At 36.7% G+C, this 26,528-nt stretch overlaps 1 protein-coding gene across 2 annotated transcripts in view; it reads right to left on the reverse strand.

Annotated features, from left to right (window-relative positions):
- Positions 1–776: 776 nt before the first annotated feature.
- LOC105678706 (uncharacterized) overlaps positions 777–26,528 on the reverse strand; it is a 51,399-nt gene continuing 25,647 nt past the window's right edge. The window contains exons 2-5 of one of the 2 annotated variants that reach the window (XM_067349561.1): positions 19,190–19,292; positions 12,675–12,808; positions 10,275–10,365; positions 777–4,750 (exon numbers count right to left, since the gene is read on the reverse strand). In XM_067349561.1, the coding sequence (XP_067205662.1) occupies positions 4,676–4,750; positions 10,275–10,365; positions 12,675–12,808; positions 19,190–19,279 (390 nt within the window). In that variant the 5' untranslated portion in view covers positions 19,280–19,292 and the 3' untranslated portion in view covers positions 777–4,675. Of the gene's footprint in view, positions 4,751–8,637; positions 10,054–10,274; positions 10,366–12,674; positions 12,809–19,189; positions 19,293–26,528 lie in introns of those variants that run through there. The other variant, XM_012378237.2, reaches the window with a different exon arrangement.

Here is a 26,528-nt window from a genome sequence, read left to right on the forward strand (position 1 = left end):
AAGAAATATACCTTGCAATATTTTATTAAATTAAAAAAAAGCAGAATTATTATGTTTGAAATTTACCCGCAGTTAAAAGAAGCGTTCTCAATTCTTCATTTGCAAAAGCTAAAATGAGAATTTTTTATCGCTTATCTGTGCTAAAATTTTCTAGATATTCACAAAAACCACAATTTATAATTAAGTTAAACTCTTAAATAATTAAAGAATAATTCAAAAGTAAAAAACTCGGCAAAGAAAATAATTCTATAAATTAAAATTTAATTATCCATCAATTTATATTTCTATAAACTATATAATATTTTATATATAATATATTCAGATTTTTTAATGAATTTAATTTAGAAATATGTCATTGATTTATATATTGAATTATAAATATTCAATGTTATAGAAATAAAGAACTGTTAGATAAAGCAGATTGATATAATTATTTCATAATAAAATGTTATAAAATTAATAATAGAATAAAAGATCTATTATGCCATGTCGGTCTAACGGTCTATCATTTGAAGAGACATTTCGCTATACGAGCTCGACACAGCTCATGATAATAAGTAGCGTACGTTCGCATTTCACAAAGTTACAAACGGAGTTACTGCAGGAGCATTCGACGGGAAAGATGAATAAAGCGATGGATGCTATCGATCCATTCGCCAGTTCTGCTTATTAATCATGCTCTTGCAAACGATATCATTTGACAAATACGGATTCGCAGCTTCTCTAAATTTCGGAGCACTTCTCGCAGCGTGTGCAACCGACTGAATTAGATGCAAGAAGTGTGCGTTCGCGGAGCTGGAAAATCGCAGGAGAGATAACAATATCGACGATGCCGATTCTCACTTTTCTCGCTCGATGTCGTTATCACAAATAAAGGCGCCAATGATATTTATTAATAGACTTTTGTTGTAAATATTTATCAATAGGCGTTGATTCTAAATATCACAATCACAGTTTTGAAAATTGTTTGGCAATTTCGAAGCGACAGCCGAAGAATCACGATCGACAATGCCAGGTGGCCACAACGAACAAGTTCAATCAGCACGCAGGGACTAAACCGGGTTTGTATACGATCCCTAGCTCGTACTTCGAATCCAATATACGATATCTAGATCCGTAAACCAAACTCAAACGTAGAACTAGACGAGGCAATTACGACGAGCTGCGCGGTCTTTGCGAGTGAGGCGCGAGAGAAACGATCAAACATATCGAGGGTTATTGTTACTTCCTCTCTTCGAGTGTATTTCAAACCTTACATTTATCTTCTTTCCTGCTTGGACAATGCTTAAAACGTATAAAAAATTAATAAAAAATTTACGTACTGTAATTACGAGCAACGTTGAAACACAAATGTAAAAATTCTCCAAATTCTATGCACCTTACATACGGCAAATATAATAGTATACATAAACAAGAAATATTAAAACGTTTAAAAAAATATAAAAATATAAACATAAAACAAAAGATTGTACTTAATTAACAAATCAATTATTATAGTAAATCTTACATGGTGCAGTGCCTCAACTTTTCAGTTGTTTATATTTACTTTTTTTTAATTAAAAAGTTATGCACGCTGCAACTGCTGAGACGACTTTATTTTAACTGAGTTAGTGACATGCTAGTTAGCTAAGTTGTGTCGCTATAAAAATCTGTATTTATGTATGTAAGAATATCTGCCTCTGAATTAATATTTTCTTAACTACTATTAAAGTAAAATATGTAGTCTATACATTTTTTTCTCATTTTACACTGTTATTTTTAACGATGATTTCTAACGATAATTTATTATTTCAAACTTTTTTAATAATTAAAAATTATGTTACTGCAAAACTTTTACCTTTCAAAAAATATTCAATTACCTCTGGGTTACGTTACATTTATGTGTGCTCGCTTTTCACTTTACTGTATCAATACAGAACACGAACCATACATGTAGTTTTCGTTTCTACATCGTCTAACAATAATTCTCTGTCTCGATCACCAGTAGCTCTGTATTACTTCCTGTTCTGCGGTCTGCCTTCATATACTCGCTTCCACGTTTATCGTCGTTCCGCCACGTTTCTGATTCCGTCTCTGTCCTGCTATATCTCCGACCTCATCCCGCCGTCACTCCGGAGTCGGTTTCCACAGCGAAGGGATACGCGAGAGAGTTAAGCTAGACCGTAATAATTTTGAATTCGGTTAACCTAGCTCCGGCACCTCGGCGACCTTCTCGCCCCTATTTCCTAAACGCTGCTTGCACCACTCTCCACCGCTACGAGGGGGTGTAAACTGCTATGCGCGCTACGATAGCCGCGGTAAATCATCAACCCGATAAGCTGACTTGCTCCTCCCAGGACATTAGCTTAATATCGTTACGCTGATTCGATTGTTTGGCACATCGCGATTTACTAGCAAAACACAGTGCCACAGATTGCATGAAATGAGAACTACCTTCTGAGAAGTTTATGTTTATTTTAAAAATCAAAAAAATTTTATATTTCCTAAGCTCTTTAATATTTCGATGAATTTTATATTTCTATCAAACTTAATAATGTTAAATAAAATTAATAAAGAAATATCGAAACTTTATGTCAATAATCGATAGAAGAGAAGAATAAATCAAACTAATGTGATTAGCGGCAAAAGATGTTTTTTGTTGCATTCCGTTTCGCCACTCGGAGATTTATAATGTAGCCATTGCAAGCGTGGCTTAAAGTCTGGGACTTTTAATTAAATCGAAATCCGCGGTCGAGCCAACCCATTAAAACGCCACAGGGAGGAAATAGCGGCAGGACAAGTTAATAAGAAATAGAAAAAATAAAAAAAAATTTCCACGAAGTGTTCATATCGACTAAGTAAAAGAAAACGTATTACTTGCTTTGCAATGTAATAATCAAGCGAAGAATTTTCGCAATATCAATAACGCTCGATTTTAAACAAAATAATTTGTTTAAATTTTCGGCAAAAGTTTGAATGCATTTGAGATTTTTTAATCAAGAATCTCAAATAATGCAAAATGTGAAAAAAATATAATTTTTTAATTATTATCTTAATAAACGTATTGTATCATTCACAAAAATTAAAATGTAATCGTAATTAAAATTTAACCGAGCTTTTACCACTGCTTTTACCGAAAATGCAAAACAAATGGAAAGGACACTTGAATTATGCAACTATCATATGACACGCTACACCACATCTGCATGTCACATAAGCGTGCCTAAAAGGCACATCAAACTCGATTAGAGATTACCACTTTGCCTCAAAGCTTTGTGCGAATAATTCATTTTCATATTCTAAGCTTCCTCTCAGCTTAGTGTATAGAAAAGCACTCTCGCACACGAACGATTATCGTTACGACCTGTCTCGACTTTCGTTTTCTCTCCTAGGTTTTCATGCAGACCACGAAATCATTTGCGAGAGAACTTATAAATTCAAATTGCTGCTACTAAGAAATGCTAAGTATTTTTAATTAAAAAGAAAGACTATTGTAGATAAGAACGAGGTAAATAATTTCGTAGAAAATATAATTTCGCCATTAAAACTTCTTGCAACCTTCGTCAAGGACACTTCCGTTTTTTTACAACGTTATTCGTTGAGTCCCGAAACGCTGCAACAACTTTCAACGATACATCTCTATTTTCCAACAGATACAATAAAACGAAACTCACTTGATACGACAACCTCGCAACATGCGAACGATTTTTTAAAATTTTTGCATAGCAACGTTGTTAAAAAATTTATTTTCCATATTTCCTACCTATAGAATACGGCATGACTAAACATCTTTTATATAACTTGCAATATTTAAAATTTATTGCAAATTGTGTTTAAAAGTTTTGAAATGGATTTTGCATATATCATTACAAGATTTGCTTCAACTTATCTCTATCTTTTTTCATTTTTCTTTTTTCTATATTATCAACATTTGAGATATTTTGAAATGTCGCAATGCACACTTATTTGTCAATATGCATAAAAAACAAGATTTTATAAATAACATTTTTTTAGCTTTTTTTCTTTTATCAAAATGTGTAATATTTTTCACTGTAAATATTTGACATTAATATACATATATCTACTTTTTTTTCTTCGTTTTTTTAGAACTCTTATAAAATATTTAATTTTTAGTTAAATTTATACAATAATAAAAATAATGTTTATGCAAGAAATAATAAAATATTATTTCTTGCATATTTTCTGGTTAAATGTCAATTTTTATACGACTATAATCTCTCTAATTTCTCTAAATAAATAAATTTTTTTTCTAGCAAACATAGTGCATTACTATTATCTTTCATAACTTCCCGTGAAAAAATGGTATAATTGGTCAGATATAAATATATATAATTAGTTATAAAAAGATCTAATAACATATGTAATTTTATATGATTATATAAATACATGTTATCAGATCTTTTCATAACTAAATATATATATTTACATTTGATCACATTATACCATTTTTTTCTCGAATTTATAGCAACCAATTTTTAATAATTTATTTTAATTTAATTTATAAAATAAAGTCAAGCATTATCGAGCATTATCACGTAATAGCATTAAATCAGAAATAAACAAACAATTATTGATATAACACAATACTAAATATTACTCACCGGCCGATGTTCCGCTGTCGCAATTTACTGACTCCGCTATTGCTCCGAACAACACTTGTATGATTAATTATCATTTACTGTTCATTTCTACGGCACTTGCGAGCTTTATGAGCACAATGCATTTCAAATGCATGAGAGACATAATGATTCTGAAATAACCACAATCATTGTAAGCACAAAACAATTCTACTAAAAAAAAAAGTTTGGTATTGCGATTGCGATTGCAATGTTCGATAAAGCATCATCGCTAGTCGAAAAATGCTAAACGCCAATATAATTAGAAGTCAATTATCATCATTTACCTTCATCATCACGTCGATCGACAATGCATTCCACACCATTATACGCACCATTATACACACGAATGCATTCTCGAACAAATAGATAGCGCGAAACACGATCATGCGTAATTTCACTCGGCACTCCCGACGATACGTTTAAAAATTTTGAAAAACGGAAACTTCACACCGATGCGGCAAACATGACGCGATGTAACAACCGACTTGCCGAGTATCTACTAGGTTAAAAATCAGATCATAATCGCGCTGGTTAACACTTGACGACAATCGCCCGCAACTTTATTCGACACTCCCGACATTACATTTAAAAAACTCGAAAAACAATAATTTCACCTCAATACTCGATAACTCGACAAATTAGGTACATTCAACACGATACGACGGATACAACTAATATGAATGTCGAAAGACTGATACTCGCGACCGCACATACTAAAAAGACTCTACAACAATAGCTGAACACTCGGCACTCTTATTCACGCTCAGAATACATTTCGAATAAGAAGAAACGCGCACAAAAAATAGAACGACGCCGAGTTGCTCGCGCTACCGCCGCCATCATACCGTAAAATGATCGACGTTCAGTCGGTAACTTCATGGTAAACAGGACCGGCCTTGCCGGTGGGGGCCAGTATCTTTGCACAGGGGTACCAAATTAAAGAGGAGCGCCAAAAGCGATACAAATCAAACTCTACATAACAGTAATAAAAGTATGTGTTTATCAAACAGAGAAGTGGGAATGCTCTTATAGCATAATTTTGTAATAAAATTATTTATTGCGTTACTGACATTACCGCATTACATTACGGGCATAGTGCTTTCTGACAAATCGCGCACGAAAAGTAGTATTTTCCGTCACGCTTGCCGCTCATATTAATAATAAACTGTGTCGAGTAATTGTCGTCAATTCGCACTGTATCACGTACGCGAAGCGATTCGATATCAAATTATTAATCTTTTCATTCGTTAGTACAATTTCATGACGTAGTTTAACGTTCCATTACCAGGATTTTTTTTCAATTTCTTCGATATTACTGCACCACTTGATTATGATTCGTTTTCAATGCAATAATAATTCTATCATATTGCAATAATAGCATTGTTGTGGACGGTATATATATATATAATACGTACTCGCGTATATTTATTTTCTAACAATAAACTCAAATTAATGCTACAAGTTTCAATCATTTCTCTCGGAAAATACGAGGGAAAATTGATATTCATAAATGGGCATAATAATCAAAATTATTATTCAATTACGATCAATATAAATTGTATATAACAATTAATACTTTATCAGTCTGCGCAATGAACATTACACGCAAATGTGCACGAATACAATAGTACGGAATGTATTAAAGACAAGGCGGATTGTAATAACTCATCCGTAGGCCTTGACTTGCAAATTAGTTTATTATTTTCGCACTCGAGATAATCGTATCACCATCTCTCTTTAGCTGTACGACGAGGTAAATGCATCTGACCTGAAGGCGAAGTACTGCCTTGTAATTGAACACCGCTAATGCATCCCGCCCTCGTTCGTCGAACGTGAATGGAATAAGATGGTCACGAAGCAGCCGGAGGAAGAAGTCGAGGAAGAGAAGAAAACGAAGCAGACGTAAGGAAGGGTGTCACGTGCTGATGCGGTAAGCGCCGTTATTTAGTTTGATCGCGCAACCGATCTATTCTCCTACCGTCGCTCATATCTTTCATCTCGATTCACCGTCAACATTCCGATGACGGCCTGCACAGCTTCCCGCTGCATCTCTTCCCCATCGTCATTCAGCCGTCGTTTTTACACGGCTTCCCCGCCGCGTAATGCACTTCGTTGCGTTTCCATTTGCATCCATCGACCGTTCGAGCGTCACTAGTTTTATTTTCTACGGGGTTCGCCTTTCTCTCGACGCCTGTTCGACACTCGCGCTTCGTTTCTACCTATTGCAGTGCACACACTTCTCAGTCATACCTCCTTCCGTCCTTTTCCCACTGCCCTTCCCATCTTCTCAGTATGAACTTCCCATTTCCCGACCGAATACCCATTCTTCAGCGTCTACTTCAACTTGGAGCGCCCACTTCAAACCGCGATGACCCAGATACGACCATATAGTTCGATGCTATATAATGCTATAACGTCCTTTGCCGTTCTACCGCACTCTGATTCCGTAGCTCCTGGAAGCTTTAGTTTCTCTCGAAGATGCTAAGCTTGAAATAGAATCGACGACTCTCGAACGTTTCAAGAGTTCGCAATGGTACCCGGCACGACCATATTTCGTTCTTGCGAAAGCGCGATAATCCCCCCGCCAAACTTTCATTTACCGAGGATGGTGCTCAGCCCGGACTCGAAGACAAAAAGAAAAGATAAGGAAAACGAGAGAGAGATAGACGTGGCTAAAGAAATTGAATCTATTACACGGTGGATCCGACGATGAAACGCCGAAGGGGTTTATCTTGTTCAGCGCCAATGTTCTCGAAAGTTGAATGTTCTTTTCGGCTACGTTGCGCATCTTCCCATCTTCTTCTTCTTTCTCCTTTCAGCAACAAAAAACTTGATAAAATTGTTCGTTGTGTAGCCACCAATTCGACATAGTTCGTCACGTCACACTGACTTCTCATTAAGAAAAATTTCAAGCCGAAAGAGAAAGAAGTAGCTATCCAATCTGCAGTGCGATTCAAGCAAACGATTGGTTTTCGATTATATTATATTATCAACTATATCCTCAGTTCGATGAAGCTTACGAAGTGCGATATATGAATGCAGGACACTGCACATAAATCGAAGATTTCAATTCAATTGACGTTTGCATAGCATTTTGCAGTGAATCAAATAACTGGCATTAACAGACTAAAAAGTTTGACGGTAAATGGATTTACGACGCGATGATAACCAAGGCTTCGTTTACCAAACGGGGAGACGAGCGCGGATGCAGGAAGGAATAGAAATTGAATATATTACGACCGAAGCGTCGCTGTGCAACGCCAGAGCGCAGAGTCGTCTATCTTACTGATTTTCTTGGCAAACTCGCTCGTTCCTTAGGCGATACATTCACATCACCTTTAAAGCTAGGCAGAATTGCCTGCTATACGACGTTTATTACTGACGAATAAACCGCTCGTGAATTTTATGCAAGCTCGTTTGTTTCACACGTGACTTTTATGCATATCATGTTTGTTAACAGCATCTTCACTTATAATTAGCTTATTAATTGTTCATATACGATGCATCCATCAATTTTCCTTTTAACATTTTATATTGTATAAATTACTTTTAAGAATGCTTTTATTTTTTTCCCGTTTTAATTTGTATGGCGTGTACAGCAATTCAAAACAAAAGACGCATATATTTTTGTATATACACGTTTTGATGCAAATTTAAAAAAACCTTTGTCCAAAGTTATATCAACACATTTTACCATCACTGAATATCAATATCAATTCATGGTGAAAAATTGTTTGAAAAAGAAAATTTTATGATGTTGAAAGTACTTCATATTCGTACCTTTTCTAAAATAATTAAAATTTATGTTTGGAATTGAATATAAATTTTGAAAAATATTAAAATAAATGGCTATAAAAGATGTAAATATCATAAAACTTTTATTTGAATTACTTTTTATAAAATCGGTAACATTTAATCAAAATTAAATATATCGAGTTAACTTTAAAAAAAAATATGTATCTCCAATTTTCATATTCTATTAAATCTACACTAAATTACTATAACACCATACAAAAATAAAAAAAAATTCTAAATGTTCTCTTATTAAAAAATAATATTATAATAACTTTTTGATCAAAGAAATTTTGCATATCGATATACAATCCAATTATAATTAGCCATAATAATTTTAATAGGACATTATTGCTTAAAACGCAAAAAATGTTTAAATAATCAAGATATACGTAGTAATTATTAATACAATTATTTTACTTGATAAAATAATATGCTGTAATAGCGGACAGTTTTACAGAATTCAGTAAGTGGATATCATTGTATTACCGTTCGTTATATTCCCAGGGCGTATCGTGGGCGCGTTATAGCTTCCACGAAGCTTACTTTCAAAGAAAGAACGTAATTATAGCAGTGACGACGAGAATGCGTAATAAGAAATTATGTTAATGCATTGCAAAACTTAATTATCGGCACAAATTAGACGAAAGAAAAGAGCACACTCGGCGGCTTTATATTGGCCTCTTATGAATTTCTTGCGCTAAGATTATTTAATGAAAGGAATAAAGCGACACAAGCGTTTGAAAGTCCGACGATGCAAAGCAGAACGGAGGCGAGGTAGACAGTCTATTATGTACCGAGTCTAATAACAGCTTACCGGAGCTTACTAAAGCTTCCTGAGAGCTCCTGGAAGTAAAGTGATTGTTACAGATATCGAGCATGGCAGCAAAGCAACAGGACCAATAAGATTTCAGAAAAAAAAAACTTTGTCCCAATTTACCTTTTTTTTATAATAATAATTTGTGCAAGGAGAGAATAAAATTAGTGATCTCTCCTCCGTTCTAAATGCGCAAGAATCTAAGAGATTTACTTAATTAATTACCGTAATTCAAAGGCTATAGAAAGTAGACAGCGAGATAAGCTATATCAAGGTTTACTTAATTCCCGATATACTTTAAGATAATCTAATCAATTCCACTTCGTATTTACTTCGTAATATTACATGACATATTAATCAAAAATATTGAGAAATATAATTTTAATAGTTTTTTTAAAGAGAGAAAAATTAAAATATCAACAAATAACCGAAGCGGAACATAATGTTGTGAATAAAAAAAATATATATACGTATATGTTATATGTTCAATTGAGATGAGAATACAGGACAAGCCTGTCCACGGTCGACCATAAATAAAAAGAATAAAAGCACCTGTAATCGATCATTTTGACAATTCAAAACACGCCACACTTTTTACATGAAGCGACGCGCGATATGCGTTTATCAATTTGATGGATTATCTCGATCTCTTCTGCATCATAAACGATTCATTCTCACTGTTTGCAGTTTAAATATTTTTCTTCGAATGACAGGATCTTTTACTTATTCACACAGTGTCATTGTCATTACACGGAAACGTAATTAGTCAGAGATATCTTGCACTATCCGTGAAAATTGGAAGGAAGTAGAGCATCTATAAGAGTACTTTGATGAGAACATAGATTAGTGCGACATCGTTATCTCTAAGGAATTATCGATCTACTTCAAGGAGCAACAAAGAAAACTCAGGCGTCAAATGTCAGCGAACGCCGATGCTTGAGCTTCGCAATGGACAATGATTCGTCGTGCAGCAATAATCGAGAAGATCATTTGTCTTCTGCGAATCGTCGAGTAAAAAGGAAAAGAATAATGGTGTCTGTCCTTACCTTTCCGGAGCCCCTCGAGTTGCATAAGAGAACACCGGCGGCGTGGATTCTGTACTCCTTGTCGAGTTGCTCGTGTTGCCCTTGAATTTTCCTGCAGACAAAGAACATGACGGAAACAGTAATTTATTATAAAAGTGTTTCATAAAAACAAGAGCGCGAAAGATGAGATTTTTCTGTCGTTAATTGAATGCGTCACAACGAATAAAATTATAATGAGATGACGCCGATAACTGAGACATGAACAGTTATTACAATTCTCATAAGTTTAATTTGTCGGAAGTAAAAGTGCTTCTACGTCCTAAAGTTAAGCGTTGGGAATTCATCACTTGAAGTACCATTTTCAACCGTTTCAAAACTACGAGATCGTAAGAGCAGCTTGACTACCACCACCCGATCGCTTAGCCGGAAGCCTGAACTGCCATAACGAGAAGACGATAGCACCCTCACGACCCACTGGCATATTTTCCGAGAGACGCTCAGCCAGTGATTTACAAACTGAAAAAGTTCCTCGCGCGGGGGAACTTAGGCAATTACGGGAAAGCAAACAATCTTATAAATTAGGAGCTCAAGCTGGTCTTCTTCGTCGCGCGAGGATTTTATGCACATGTGATCGCAAGCACACGGTGGACAGGCACAAGAGAGGGTTCTCCGTCTATCCGAGAAATTCTCCGAAGCTTGACGATGCAGTAAAGTTCGGAAGGGAATTAATTGCACGGGCGAGGTATCGCACGGACTTTTTTGTCGATTAAGCTGATTTTGAAAGCAGTTGCAGGACGCTTTAACACGCCGAGTGGCGGCGATAACATGCTAATCTTGCCTACAAAGACTTGGCTAACGTTCTACTCTATATACAAAATACGTTTTAAAAAGATAAAAAAATCTCAGCAAAATTAAATGTGATACTCTATAATTTGACGTATTTTATAACTTTATAGTTTTTTGTCAATATCTCAATATACTGCAATATACAATCATAATGTATTAGCATATTATATGTAATAGTGTGATATCTCACATCGAATAAATTTACATAAACGTTATTGAAGATCGCTTTTCCTTCAAGCTTTCTCTCCAAAAGATTTTTCACGTCGCCATAGAATCGATTTAAGCAATGGTTACGCATTCGATATCCGTCGCAAAGTACCTCCACGACCCGAAATGTTTCTTCTTGCGCAGTTCCTATCTTTTGCCTCAGCCAGAACAGATACCGCCGCTGTATAGCCCGGAAGCAATGAATACATAAAAGTTCGTATCGAATAATAAAAGTGTTGCTTTATTATTTTTATCGCATAATTCTACTGTAATTCGTGTTTTATACCTCGATCTATCTTATATTGTAATGTATTTTATCTTACGTCAATTTTTGACCAACATAAATCAAAACAAATCTGAATCTCATAAAAATCTTTAACTTATGCAGCCCTTCTAAGGCGAGCGTCTCTTTAAATTCACACTTTTTCATGTATTAGGGACACGAACGCCTATAGAATTCCTAAGTCTACTGTCTCATAAATTTATCAGTGCTGTATAATGAAGAGGCCGGCTGCGGGAGGGCCACCGTGTGCAAACACCGGACGGAAGACCACAAATGCGGGGACAGAGCTGTGTAAACAACTTCGCCTTTGGTACGCGTGAAATAAAGAGTCTCGCATCTCACTGACCCGCACTCTTCTTTCAGGGCGCCATCCTCTTTTACCTTTCACGCGGCGCGAGAAGCGAGAATAATTTCAAAACCATCTACAAAATAAGTTTAGCAGGTGTAATGCGCCTGAAACTGCGTCAGGCCTTCCGCTTCCGGTGAGTAGATTCATTATGTAGTCGACGCAAAGTATTTACGATAAATCGTGGAATTGAACTTTACGCGACGATAGGATAATGTGCAAGTTACAAAACTTTGTGTTGCTACGTATACTACAAACTGAAAAGTTAGTTTAAACCTTGGTATTAATGAGTTAAGCTTCGTTAGAGCGTAATTTTACTCGTTACATTCGCTTAAGCATTATGCAGAGTATGCTGAAGATAACGCGATGAAACATTTTCTAATGGAAGTGTAAAAGTGCAGCGATAAAATAGTTACTCCGTCAAGGGACCGACCTCGCTAAATCTTTTAGAAGTTAAGCTTCCGCGATCCCACGAGAGTTTGTCCTAACATAAAATTCGCGTGTTAGTTGCCTCTTAGTAATAGTAATAGATATATTAGTAATAAATATATTATTTGAGACATCTTTTATTATGATATATAAATATTTATCTTTCTTAGTATATATAAAATATACAATACGCGCGCGACTCTCTCTAGCAAGGAAACTCGAGCGATTTTGAGAAATATTACTTATTGATAAGAAACAATCTGTTTATAAGAGTATTAGTTTAGTAACACACGTAAAAGAGAAAACTCACGATATTGCATGCAGCAATTCCTGCCTCTGCTTTTCCTTCACTTTTACGCTTCCACCTTCTTCAAGAGCTGCTTGCAATTCTCTTTGTAAGACTGCCAATTTGCGGCGCTCGCCTTCCAATAGTAACGAAGTGACCTGAAACAGTATTTCAAAGGTTAGGAAATATTTGCAATGTCGTTTGATGAAACAGTAGTTAAACTTTGATATAGCGTTATAAATTGCTTCTTGAAATTATCAAAATTTCAATTTGTGGAGTTTTGATATCGCTTCGAATGACTGATTACCTTATAATATAACTTTCCTTTCTGCAAAAGGAAAATTACATGCCTTCTTTAGTCGCTTTAGTCTGACTGACTACTTCTTTTCATAGGCAGTCGCAAAGGAAGAAACCGTTACCTTTACCGTCAGAGAACGCGTTTGATAAAAGAGAAAATGTTACAGAGCGAGACTATATCAACTGGCGGCAAGGCAGTTATCTTAGGTAATCATATGTTGATATATTGATTAAATAAACTAATACTAGAAATAATATTTATTTATTATTTTTCTTAAATTTGGAAATAATAAAATGTATTTCAAATTGGACAAGTTAGCATTTGTATAGTTTTGAAGAATAATTATGACAGAAACTAGCAAATATAATATCGATGCACATTACAAACTGTTAAATCTAACAAAACAATGTAGTCTGATAATATTTCAGGCAATATAAAGCAAAATAAATAAAAATTTTAAACGTAGATAAAACTAATTACTTTGAATACAGATAGAATATTGAAAGAGAAACAAAAACAAAAATTAATACATTTTTATAACTATAAAAATATTAAATGACTTGCATGACTTAGTCGTTCTATTCATATCTTTCATTTACGTTTGCACCTATCTCGCATATAATTATTGGAAAACAGCACGTTATTTGTAAACGCTGCATAAAAAGATGATGAATGACATGAAACTCATGTTTCTATTTATGTTCCTAATGATTTTGGTTTCCCTACTGCGTCCACGCGAGCGCACGATAATTCGCATACAAACGCGCATATACAAACACCTGCATTCGATTTCACGCGTGCGAGCTGTATCATACGCGTAAACCTCTTCACGTACGCAACGGCGCGTGCGTATGTACGTAAATCTTGTGTTCTTACACTTATAACACGAGCATCAATTGCGTACACGCAAGCAGGGAGATACCTGCATAGATAAGTGCAAGGAGATACGAGCCGTTCGTGGCCATGATTCGTCTAAGCTCGCTGCGCTCCACGGCGGATTGCGCGTACAAATGCGTTCTGTAATTGACCGAAAGCACTGAATTTCATACGATTATATGAGTTATTGTCGAATTATGTTAATTCCACGGGAGATCGAAGCTCGTGAGACGCATTCGCGAATGCGTGTTGCACTGCTCCTTTAATGCGTGCATGGTCGTTAACCAGTTTTCTATCCAGATCATTAGGGTAAAATCAAGAGATGTTTTCAAGATGTTCTACATTCCTTATCTTTTCTCTTACGTTCGTTTCAATTTATATGTCTTATTACACGTGCGTCCATCTTATATGTGTCACATTACATCTGTTTTAATCCTTTTTCTTCAACTAGTTACAAACTAATCGCAAGTAGGTGATAGGAATAATTATAATAAGATGTAAGATAATGTTTATAAAAATTAGCTAAATGCAGCGAAAATGATATAAAATTGAAAAATAACTAAAATGTTTAAAATATAAAATAATATATGTGTTCCGTGCCAATTACATGCGAATTAATTAATTACCAACTCTGTATCAGCAAACACTATTACATTTTCATTTCAAATAAAATATGTCTTTTTTTTATTTATATTTATATTCCTTTTAATTTTTGGCATTTATTTTAATTACTTTGTATATATTTTCCTTCTTTAATATTTTTCCACGTATTTTTGTTTTAATACGAGTAGACCAACGGACAGGTTTCATTGCAAAAGATATAACTGCATTACGAAGATCTATGTGTGGATGCCAGCGGCCGCAAAAGAATTAGCGGCATCCCACATTTTATGGTCGCATCGTAAGGTATGTTAAACGTTTGTACTCCGAGTTGGAATTTAAATTATATCGCGTTACCGCGGTAAAAAGCCGAAGAATGAATTCAATGCCAACAATCTTTAGATATAAGTCACGGTGCAATAATGGTTTAGAATTTATCCAATTTTGCATATCTTGATAAGAAATAATATTGAGTCGAAAAAAGTTAGAAAGTAATAAAAAAATTATAACTTAATGTAACTATCGCCGAATAAGCGCGTGTTTCTCTCACTTTGCAATATAATGTAAATCAAAGGAGATATTTATACATTTTTGTGCACTATACACTTCTATAATGCATATTTGTACAGAAATAATCTTTGATTTTCTTAACGCTTTCGTAAACCAAACTCACATAAAAGAAGAATATAAAAAGAGAACGATTATTTTACGAGAAAACGCAGTTTCTTGCTCAACAAATTGTAACCTACGCGAATCTTTTTATATGGCATTTTACAAAGTAAGCTAATTTTATGAAATAAGAAGAAATCGAAGATTCATGCGATTATTCACGCGATATATAAATCGCGATAAATAAACTCTCGTTATAACGTGGAAACTTCAAATCGAGTTTGTTGCAAATATTTCTTCGTAACGTATTGCACGCGTGCATCAATGTAGACATCGATTTGAAAGATTTCAAAGAAATTTCTTTACAATGAAAATTTCACTCTGTAGCTACACGTTTCTAACTGAAAGTCTATTCCAACAAGCAAATTGCGGATGAATGTGTTTGCTTCACTTTAAGGTACGTTTGGTCGTTTCGAATTGTTCAACTGGCTGTCCCTAGAGTTTTCCGAGAGACGGAACTTCTCTCAAAGGAAGAAACCCGGAGAGTTACGAGACTCTGTCTTAGCTCGCTTTGCGAGAGGTTTTCCAAGAGGGAGCCGGACCTTCGAGAACCCCTCGAGCTCCTATCAGTCGGGAATCGCAGCAACGCAGCGCGTCGATTACGTTCACGCGATCACCGGAAGTTTCCGAACGCTGCTGAGACCAGAACACGTGAGAGTTTCGTTGCCAGAGCGTAATGCTTTATTGATGCAAAACTAAAATACCTCAGTTTGAACAAAGTTCAATGATAAGTCAGCTTGAAATACCAGCTTTGAGAGAGCACGAGTGTCAAATCGAACTTGGTCAGCGCAAACTTTTATTAGCGAAGTTCGAACTGAGCCAAGCTGAAAAAACGTCATCGTAACGAGATTGAAACCACCGCAGTGCTGTTACTTCCAAAAAATAATTAGAATTAATTATTTGACATTTTTAAATCTCTGACTATACTGTATTTTACTTTCACGTGTTCGCGTATCGCAAATACGAATTTGTTCCATGTTATCGTACACATTGACAATAAAACGTGAACTACAATTCCATTAAACTTTCCACTTTATGACAAACAACGTCGACATGTGCACCGCGTACATCGTAAAACGGATACAGGATAGCGCACGGACTCAGCCGTCTGTCGAAATAAAACTTTGCGCAACTTCTTGGTACACTGACTCCGCTTATTAAAGATCGCCGCGATACGATGCTGATTATGAAGGCATCAAGTTATTATCCTGTCTATCGTAATCGCGCATCCTCACTTGCCCACACCAGGCCGGTTGAAATCGAAGAAATAAAGTCGCTTTTAGTGACCGGATAATGCCTCGTGTGAAATTGAACGTCGCGCGTAACTGCTCAATTAAGCGCAATTAAATTGTCGTCGATATTTTATCGCGACACTCGAGCACACAAACACAATCTTGATGGGATCTATAAAATACCGACAGCACCGATTGCATAAAATTTTTATGCGCGCGCCTGCATGGCGTGGAACTCTTTTTATGGTGGTGTATTCGGCCGCAATATTCTTACAATGGCATTCTCAAAAAATGTCTTACGTAACTACAAATCAAATTACACGAAAATCAGTACATTGAAATAACATCATGAGAAATAAGCAGTGCAGAAGCATCTCTAGAGCTTTGTTTTTATTTTAATTACTAAATCCCAACACGCAACCGCATAATTATTTCAAGGATCCTCTGCGGTTTTACTTTCGAGTAATGGCTATGCACCGTTATATATGACTCTGTGTCACGGCAAGATTAAATCAACAACACGCGGAATTATGATTTTGAGATGCAAAAGAAAAACATTACGAGCTCATATTGTTTTCGAAATGACCGACTCAATCGAAGCGAGCAATTTTATCTCCATCGATTTATCCAGCGGCAAACCACAATCCTTAATTTCGCTTTCGATTAGCTTGATGATCCTCTCAACCGCGATTCTCTGTTATGCCATAACGTAGCACGACGCGGTGATCGAAACGGATGATATTATCCGTGATGAAGCGAATTAACTGGCGAGTCCATGAAGGAATCTAGCAAAGAAGAGCCACGAGGAGCGAAGCCTCATCGTTTTTAAGCGAATGTGATTTACGCGCGGGAACAACATTTCCAGTGATTCAATCACGTGTAATAATTAACGTCGTTAAGCGTATATCCTCAATGAATAAAATGACGGGCAATTAACGCACGTTGTGTAATTTAATTAAATATACTCATTTGCCTATAACGAGTCTACAGATCTTTATACTAACTCGCTTGCACATTCGTTTTTCTTCCTTCTTTGTCTTTAGAATTATGCACTCGGTTATACATCATGTTAGAAGTGTATTGTGAAGACGAAAAGATTAGAAAACAATGTAATATGAACACGGTGTTTGATATTACTTTCATTATCACACGGATGATTCATCAATTGTGTTAGCTTGTGTTGAACAATGTTAGGCCGTTATAGAAAGTACATATTACGTGCAATATGACACACGTGCAGGTATGCAATATAATTTGCACGAGTGAACTTTGATTTGTCAGTATATCGAGTCATCAGATTCCGCGCGAGGAAGTCGAAAGATCTGTCTTCCGGTAATGAAAGCGAGTGTTCAAGCTCGAAAAACGACGCAAGCCAACAACAACTCGCTGGCTGAGAACAGCTCTGATTTTATGATAATTGCGATAATCATTCACGATTAACACAAAAGTGAAAACAGTTCTGAATTCGCGGGACCGTAACCGAGTTCCACGATGATTGATACGCTCGCGCGCAAAACTTACAAAATGTGTCTGCTTTTCATCTCTCGCGATCTCATTTCCCTGTCGACGTAGCGCGTTATTCTGAGGAAGTGTCACTTCGCAGAGTAGACAGCGTGCTCCGAGAATTGTCGAACGAATATCGATCAGGTGTGAATTGTAGAAATGTTCTCTAAGTTCAGCGGCGTTCAATGTCCCCGGCAAGTACAGTTCTGATTTCGCGGCACTTCTTGAATGTGTGTACACCTTGTACATATATGTATCATTAATGTGTATTTCGTTATAAGCATATTAATTAATATGAGCTAATTAAATGTTGCTTTATTAAATGTTTGCTAATAATAACGATAGGACATCGAGAAACCGTTGCGTAAGTCATATTCTTGGCTATCAAATTACGCTAAAATAGCTGTGCCAACGTACGTTTGTTCGATAACTCACGAAATGTCGTCGCATGACCGTCGCTACTCTGCAGTTATTACGTCATTCATTTATGATCCTATATAACTTCGCACATTAATTACTGCATAATTATAGTTCCGCCTTTCCATTTCTGTCTCCGATAAGTCTGTCACGTGCCACGACCCAACCTTTCAAATTAATTTTCTCAAACTTCCACGTTATCATAAAATTTTTCACCAGAAATTTATGTTTTAATGAACTTATCTTTTTTAATTCACTTATCATATAATTTCTCTCAAATTTTTAAACAGTAACAAATTTAAAAATCCCTATTTTATTGAAAGTAATACTAAAGTTATTAATTGTAAAAGTGTTTTTATTAAATTAAGTATAAAGAATGTGATCAAAAATTTTTAGACACAAGACTGATACAAGATTCTAAACCAGATGTTGTAAAAAAACATCTGGCGATCGACATCGCTATCTTTTCTAGTATCTTGTACAATTCATCGGCTAAGAAACGAGTGGAGAAAGGTATAGTCATTAGATCGGTCGTCGTGACACGAAGGAAAGTGCAACGAACGAACTTTCCTCGACTGTTTCAGTTTCAGGTGGTTAGCCGTTACACCAGAACCGACACGGATTTTCTGGGTCGGGCCTCTCACTGGCCTACACTACGATCGCAGGCAAAAGTGACCATTGAATTCAACCAGTGTACTCTCGGGTGAATGGACAGCCAATCCCCGATCGAATATGCATTCTCGTCCTCGACAAGGATACGGGAGATCGCGTATTAAGTTACACTCGCTCTCTTTCGCGCTTGTTCCCACTTTCAAGGTCTCTGAACAAACTTGATCTCTTCGGAATAGCTTTAATTACACGAAGATTATCGTAGGATCTGCGCTTCTCCCCCACGTTTTCGGTGAAGTGACATTGCTGAATAGAAATGCCCGCATAATTCTTACCTCCAATTGCACTCCGAAGAGATCTCTCGATCTTCCGGGTCTGGCTACGTTCAGGTCTTGCATCTCAGCTTCGCGTTCTACCAGTCCCATGTCTTCGAGATACCTGCGCATAAAACAAAACAAACTCTAAGTCCTGCACCGTAATTAAGAGAGTACTTTACTTCACGATTAAAAAACATTAATACACGTGAGTCATTATGTTGAATAATCAGAACTTTTACGATAATATCGTACATAATATCAAAACCGAATCATAAAACCTTGCATAAATTAGCAACGCTTTTTCACTCGGTCAAAATAATGTTATGACATATGAATTATTAATAATCGTAAGCAGCATTAGCCACGTTACAGTGGCTGAGTTCGCTGTTCTCTTACCATGATGTATTAAATCCGTTTCTAATTTCTTCTGCTTATGAAATGGTTAAGTATCATAACGCATACAAACGCTGCAAAAAGCGAAACTAAAAATCAGAGTTTTATCGGAGAAATGAAAGTGCGCAACAGAAACAAACTGAGTTTGATATATGAAACGCGCTGCAGAGAAATATGAATCATTCAACAGAGAAAAACACTCACGACAGTTCAAAATGCGTTTAAAAATACGCAGAGTGCCGCTACAAATCTAGTTTTTATAGAAACACACTTAAGATAATTAAAGTAAAACATCGGAAATGATTGCCATGATTCTAATGTATTACAGTAAAGCATCTAAAATACTAAAAAATTTTTGTTCTCGTATTTTTAAACGAGCAAATTATCATCGCAAGTCGCGCGTTAATGATATAAATAACAGAGATAATATGAAAAATATAATATTAAAAAATTACTGGCCTGCTACAGTTAATGCGAAAGTGTAATGAGTAATTCTTAGTAATCTTTAAAAAAACATTATCATTTATTATCAAGGATTTTAATCAAATATGTCACTTCATGAATCATCTGTTCACTTTTTATTTTTCATGTCAGATATTATCTTCCTGTCGCAACATTTCATACCAGCGTTTATATATAGAAAAATATGTATTTTATAAAGTTTATTATTAAATTAGTGCAACAATTCAATCAATTATGCATGCCGAGCATAAGATTAAGTTAGTTTGCATTCTAATATCATTCGCGCATTTTTATTTTCCCGCTCCCTCCAGGCGTGAAATTCAAGCGAGAAAGGTCCTCGCTCGTCCTCTCATTTCGCGCATAGCACTTTCGCGTAAGCGCTGTTACCTCGTTGGCATTTAAAACAATTACGACGCGCGGTCATTACCGCGGCGCCGGGAATGCCGCGACGTCGCACCGTCCTCAAAGCGTGCGAATCACGATGCATTGTCTCTCGCGATCCGGCACCGGGGAAACAATAAAGCCGAGAGCAAAGTACCGCGGCTCACAAGAATAGAACTGCATTGGATATGATACCAGCAAAATTTCCCGCGATGCGAATCATCTCGGGCGTGCTAAAAATATTCGAATCGACGGCACCGCGGCGGCAAGCATGACATTTAGATAGCGGTAAGCATTACACGAATCGCGTGATTTTGCGAATCGCGAAAACGCGCGGCGTAACAGTCCGCGCGGAGAAGGAAACTCCGCGGGGGGGTGGTGACGAGATCGGCAGGATGCACCGCAACAATGCGTCTGGGTAACACGCGCGAACAATGGAGGATACGCGGCGCATACGCCCTTGTACCGCTATCTCGCGCGCCGCGGAATCAACCGCTAATTATTTGCAATTAATCGGAAAACTGCGCGCGGCCGGGAAACTCCGGCGCTGTAAGACGGCGGCGTCTCTCCGTCGGGCGCCCGAGTGGTCTATCGCGTTACTTTACAACGGTTGTTAACGTTGTAACGAGCGTCGTTGCTCGCACCGAATGTAATTACTTTCCCCGTGTAATTCATAATTGCGCATTATTATTACTCTTTTCTCCGAACGTTTTAATGCGTCGTGCAATTAAATACATAATTAATAGTTGAACGACTACTGTGCTCTTCGCAGTCCGTTCCGCGCCTTATCCTAATAGCACATCGCGCGTTACCTCGCGCCGCAAAGTGATTGTTTTTTTGCCGCATTGCCGCAATATTATGTCTCATGTAACCATGAATACACTTTCTGCATTTCCCTTCTCATTATAACGGAGTTCATTGACGTCAGGAAAATTAAACATCGTGGTTTATATCAAAGATTAAAAGAGTATTCAAAAATGTAGAAGAGAATAAGCCAGGATGATGACAGACAATCTCACTATGAGCGTATTTTTATCAAAAATGCGTTTACTGGCGTCTTCTCTTACCTCGTCGAGCGTTACGGCTTCTCTCGTAGCCGTTCCTCAAAAACGTAGACGTGCTATGCGTCAGAATGCGCCATAAATTTAAAAAATCATACTGCTTTTATTTCTGTTCTAGAAAAAGATGTTCCAATCTTCGTTTAAATGTCTTCATTCTTTAGAGATTTCTTACGCTAATCATTTTTTAAGCTTTTGTTTAGCCAAGTCTAGAAAATTACTTCCTCAATAATTCTTCTGTTTTCCAGCTACAGATTGGTATTGGTCGTCCCAGTTCCCATGATCATCGGCTTAATTGAAGAGTGAAACTTCCCGACGCGAGTATAAAGAAAAATAAAGCCGTCGATTATCAACGAAACAGGCTGTGTAAGACGACGCATGCTGCTTTCTCGCGATGAAGACTCTCGCGGCCGCACGGTGCCCACACGCGTGATGCTAGAAGCGGAAGCAGAAGACGGCGGCGCACCGGAGGAGGCGAGTCAGTCCTAACGGGACCGCGATACGGATCATTAGCGGCTGTTTAATCTACGAGCGAGCATTCTAACGCGACCGCAGAGGAGCAGGGCAATCGCGCAGCGTATTGTAAAATCTACCGCGTCACGAGCGGAAATCCTTTTTCTTCGATTTTCATCCCGGTGGCGTCTCCTGAGTCATCGTGAGCGTTGCGTAATTTCCGCCGCTATAAAGCCGAAGCTTTACGAACTGTGATGAGATTCACTGCGACGCGAGAACAGGCGCGCGCGCGTGCGTCGCCTGTTCTCGAGGCATTTAACTCAGAACTATAAATAATTACTAAAAAGATACACGGGGCATTAATATCTTCAGTTGGTACTCAAATGTCGCAATCGCATGCAATCGTTAGTGACGATGCGTCTGATCGATAGGAGAACGTTTTTGCAAGAATAATAATAATTAAAGTTCCTCGCCGGTGTCACGCAGAGTTCCCCAGTGTAAACAATGTCATCGAATGCCACCCCCGCGTGCATTGTCATATGTCCAGCGCGAGTACGCCGTCCATCGGACGATGGACAAATAATGAGCAGTAACAACAACGTGGTGGACGTTAAACGTGCCAGCACATTATGTCCCTGTGTCTAATCGTCACCAGCGATCTTGACGAGCCATATCGTTGCAACTGCCATCCCTCTTTTACACTCACTTATCTTTTACCCTTGGTCGTACGTAAATATCGCGCGATGGCGAATTGACATTAGCTTTCGTTCCATGCAAACTTTCATATTTATGTATATATCCAGTAAAAAATAACGGCGGACAAAAAGCAGCGGAAATTAATTTCACAGTGTCGCAAGAATTAGATTCACAATTTTGATCATAATATTGGCTTGATGTTCAATTCGGATGAAACAAATTTATTTCGCTCTAATATACTCATGATTTATAAACGCCTTCTTACTTTGTATTAGTATATCGCAAATGCAAGCTTGTAGGAAGTTTATGCAAAAGCTTATCACAGACTAGTATATTCCTAGAAAATACAGAAAGGTTAGTAGTAACAGACGGGGAAATTTTCCTGGAATTACAGAACCTGCATTAGCGTGCTCGTCTATACTCGGTTTCGCGCATACGTATTCCGTTAGCACGCGAGGTGGTTGATATTGTTAAAGGAGATCATGCAAATGTGCCCGGTTCGCATTTAGCCAGGAATAAAATTTATCGCATTGACCGTCGGATAAGAAAAAGACCACAGGGCCATCGCCGCAGCTTTAGAAGCGGTCGCGCGATTCTTTTGATTTTTAATATAGCAGCATAAATCGTTTCATTGTTTCCAACCTAGTGGAGTTTGCCAAAAACTGACAATTTATTTTTCAATTTTTCTAAAATAAAAGAGGCAAAATTGAGAGAACCATCATGCGACTAATGCTGTCGCCGAGAATGATGATTAATATTACCGGTAGTTCTCCAAGTAGGTCGCAACTGTCAAGATAAACGAGCGATCGAGACCGGTGACCACTCCTTGACCTAGACGTCTCGACATTAACCTGGTTCGACCTACTCTTCATCCTGATTTTGTTGGAGCGCAATGTCACGGGAATACACATGTAAAAGTGTAGCAAAAAGATCAGTGTTTTTTTTCTTAATTACTGCATTTACGATGAGTTGCAAGGTTACTCAGTACTGTATATCGCGCAATTATGCTATAATTACAGACTGAAAGTAAGAATATAGAGGGAAAGTAAATATCCATTTTAGATTTTACATTCTCTCGTATATGTTTGTAATTTATAATTAATTTTTATTAATTAATTATTCCAATTAACGTAGTGTTTGATTAATTCTATGCAATCTGCGTAATAAATATGAAGACGTCATATTTTTTTACGATGCATAATTAAATTATTTTTAATTTTATGTAATACAGAGAGTGATTAAAAAATAATGATGCAAATTTTATTATAAATTAACTAAAAATAACTTTGTCTAATGGTTACACACACAAGTAACGGTTATACAACAACATCCTTCGCGAATCGGGCATAAATCGTTCGCACGAGATATTTATTATTATAGTGCAATCCTCTTTCAAAGACTTGTATTCTGCATACACACCCACGAGTGCTTCATTATCATACTACTTGACAAGAAGCAGAGGAGAAAGAGAAAGCAAAAGTGCCGAGGTCTGCACTAAACAAACATTATTCTATGGCAAATATTTGTGCACAAGATTCTTATATTTATCTTTATTTTTGTATTCAGGTTAAACAATGAAAGGAAAAGAAATTTTTAAAAAATTATTTATATACTCCAAAATTTAAGGAAAAAATGATATATAAAGAATTTTAAAAATATAAAAAATTTTGTATAAAAAACTTAAAACATATATTTCCTTTCGAATATAAAGGTATATATTTTTAAAATATGAACAATAAAAAAAAGAGAGAAAAGAAAAGCAAAAAAGAATATGAAAGAGTAAAAAATAATTAAAAAATTTAATCCGCTCGATAGTAGCTGTCTCAGTAAAGTCTCGGCAAAGTCTCGTTTCGTTAATTTCGCATGGGCTACGTCATCTTACATCATTTAAATGTCAACAAACCCTCATAGACCGAGCAGCCCTGATCGAAGAATGTAAAAGGGTAACCGTTGACAATTCGATAAAATGTCAACGGCAGGTTATTTGAATACATACCACAACGTTTATTCAGCCTAAAGATAAACGGCATTTGCGAAAAATTTCTTTAGCTATTTGAGAGATCTTTTTCATTTCCAATTTTAAATCGCAAGGATTTATAAAGCTTAATTATTATATTTATTTTTACAATTATTACATTTATTCCTATTATTTATGCTCAATTAAAATTTGTACTAAAAAAAATCCTAACAATGTTAAAATTGTTCTGATGCAGTCAGTAATATCACAGCGAGTACCACAAGCGAAAGCCAGAAGAGACGAAAAATCTGCGAGCACCGTCGCGTCGTGTCGTAAAGTCTCGTCGCGCAATAAGCGAGCGATAAGTCTTCGTCCTTCTATCTTACCCTTTCCTCATCGGTGTCCGCGTCCCTTCGATCGTATAAGGACCGTACATGGTACGCGTGTGAGCAAAGTAAACCCGCTTTATATGCGTTTACACGGAACATGGTATCGACACCTCGTAAACCAGGAGGAAGTCGTAGCTCTCGGTCGCACACATGCCTTAATAAAACGAACATATTTCGTCGGCATCGCCGCTCGCCTGTCGCGCGTGTGAACATACAGAAATATCGATCGGAAGCATTTCGCAAGAGCGAGTTTTATACGAAAACACATACTTAACAATAAAATAATATTCAGTACGGACGTACGGCGAGTAAAGCAGGCGGAATTTCCGATAATGATATTTATCCTAACTGCTTCATGTTGCTCGGCCAATGTGTATTTAAGAATGTATTTATAATGTCATATTGATAGCTAACAACTGTGTTCAGCAAACAAAATTTAATAATACATCTAATCACTTTAGATATTATTTAAAGCAAACTCTGCTGCAAGAAATAAAAGTTATCGAAAAAAAAAGAGAATTACAAGCTAACAAGTTTATTTAATTGTGTAAATTTCCGAGTTCGAAAATTAACGAAGACTTTTGACAAATTAAAAAAATGGACAGGTAAGTATTTCTGGCTACATTTTAATCGAAAAAATACACCGGTGAGAAAACATGACCGCGGTGCGGTATCGATACCTTGTAAACAAGGGTGACGTCTCATTGTGTGTGCGTGTTGTAATAAAACGACTAAAAGTGTCTTGGCGTCTCGTATGTCTTCATCTCTTCCGGAACATGGGTCCTTAGTGGGAAAAAAACATACAGAAAACGCGTAGACACGCGTGCGTTTAAATAGCGAACATCTCGTCGTCGTCGAGAGTGGAAGAGTAGAAAAATCATGCCTCGCTTGTGCTAGCACGCGGTTACGCTTCGCGTCTCTTCGAGAACGAGCGCGGAAGAATCGGGAGACCGTGAGAGTGTCAAGAATGAGAGAATGGGAATAAGAGAGGTCGATGATTCTCCAGAAGGGAGCGACCTTGTCCGAATGAGTATCGATTCACGTTGGAGGTTGATTACCACAATCCATGTCAATTGCTGATTCGATCGAACGTTGCTGAATGCTCTGCGCGCAAAACCGCCATTGCAAAAACGATCAAATCGACATCGGATTAGGCAAGTAGAAAAAGTGACGGAGCTATTAGCATTTTAGTATAATTAATAAATTTCATCAAGTTAATTAACCGGATGACTTCACATAATAATATATTATGCTGCGAGCAATAAACTTGACAGACAGTCTATTGAAAAGAGCGTAGACAATTAGCAAGATGATTTCTCTTCTTTGTAGTTTAAAATTTATTAATCGATTTTCTGTTCCTTCTTTTTTCAACGATTTACGACCAAGGGGAAAAAAGACTGACTTAAAATTGTTTATGTTGCAGGATTATATGTGCTAACAATGATTTAAAGATTAATTATGCTATGCGAAGGAAGTAGTCTTTCTTAGACCGTCTCTCCACTTGGTACTTTCTCCATTCTGCTAATCTTCAGCTAAACAAGTTTCAAGTTTCACCGCGCAATATTCAC

Source organism: Linepithema humile, chromosome 2, assembly GCF_040581485.1.
Source record: "Linepithema humile isolate Giens D197 chromosome 2, Lhum_UNIL_v1.0, whole genome shotgun sequence".
Classification (NCBI taxonomy): Eukaryota; Metazoa; Arthropoda; class Insecta; order Hymenoptera; family Formicidae; genus Linepithema; species Linepithema humile.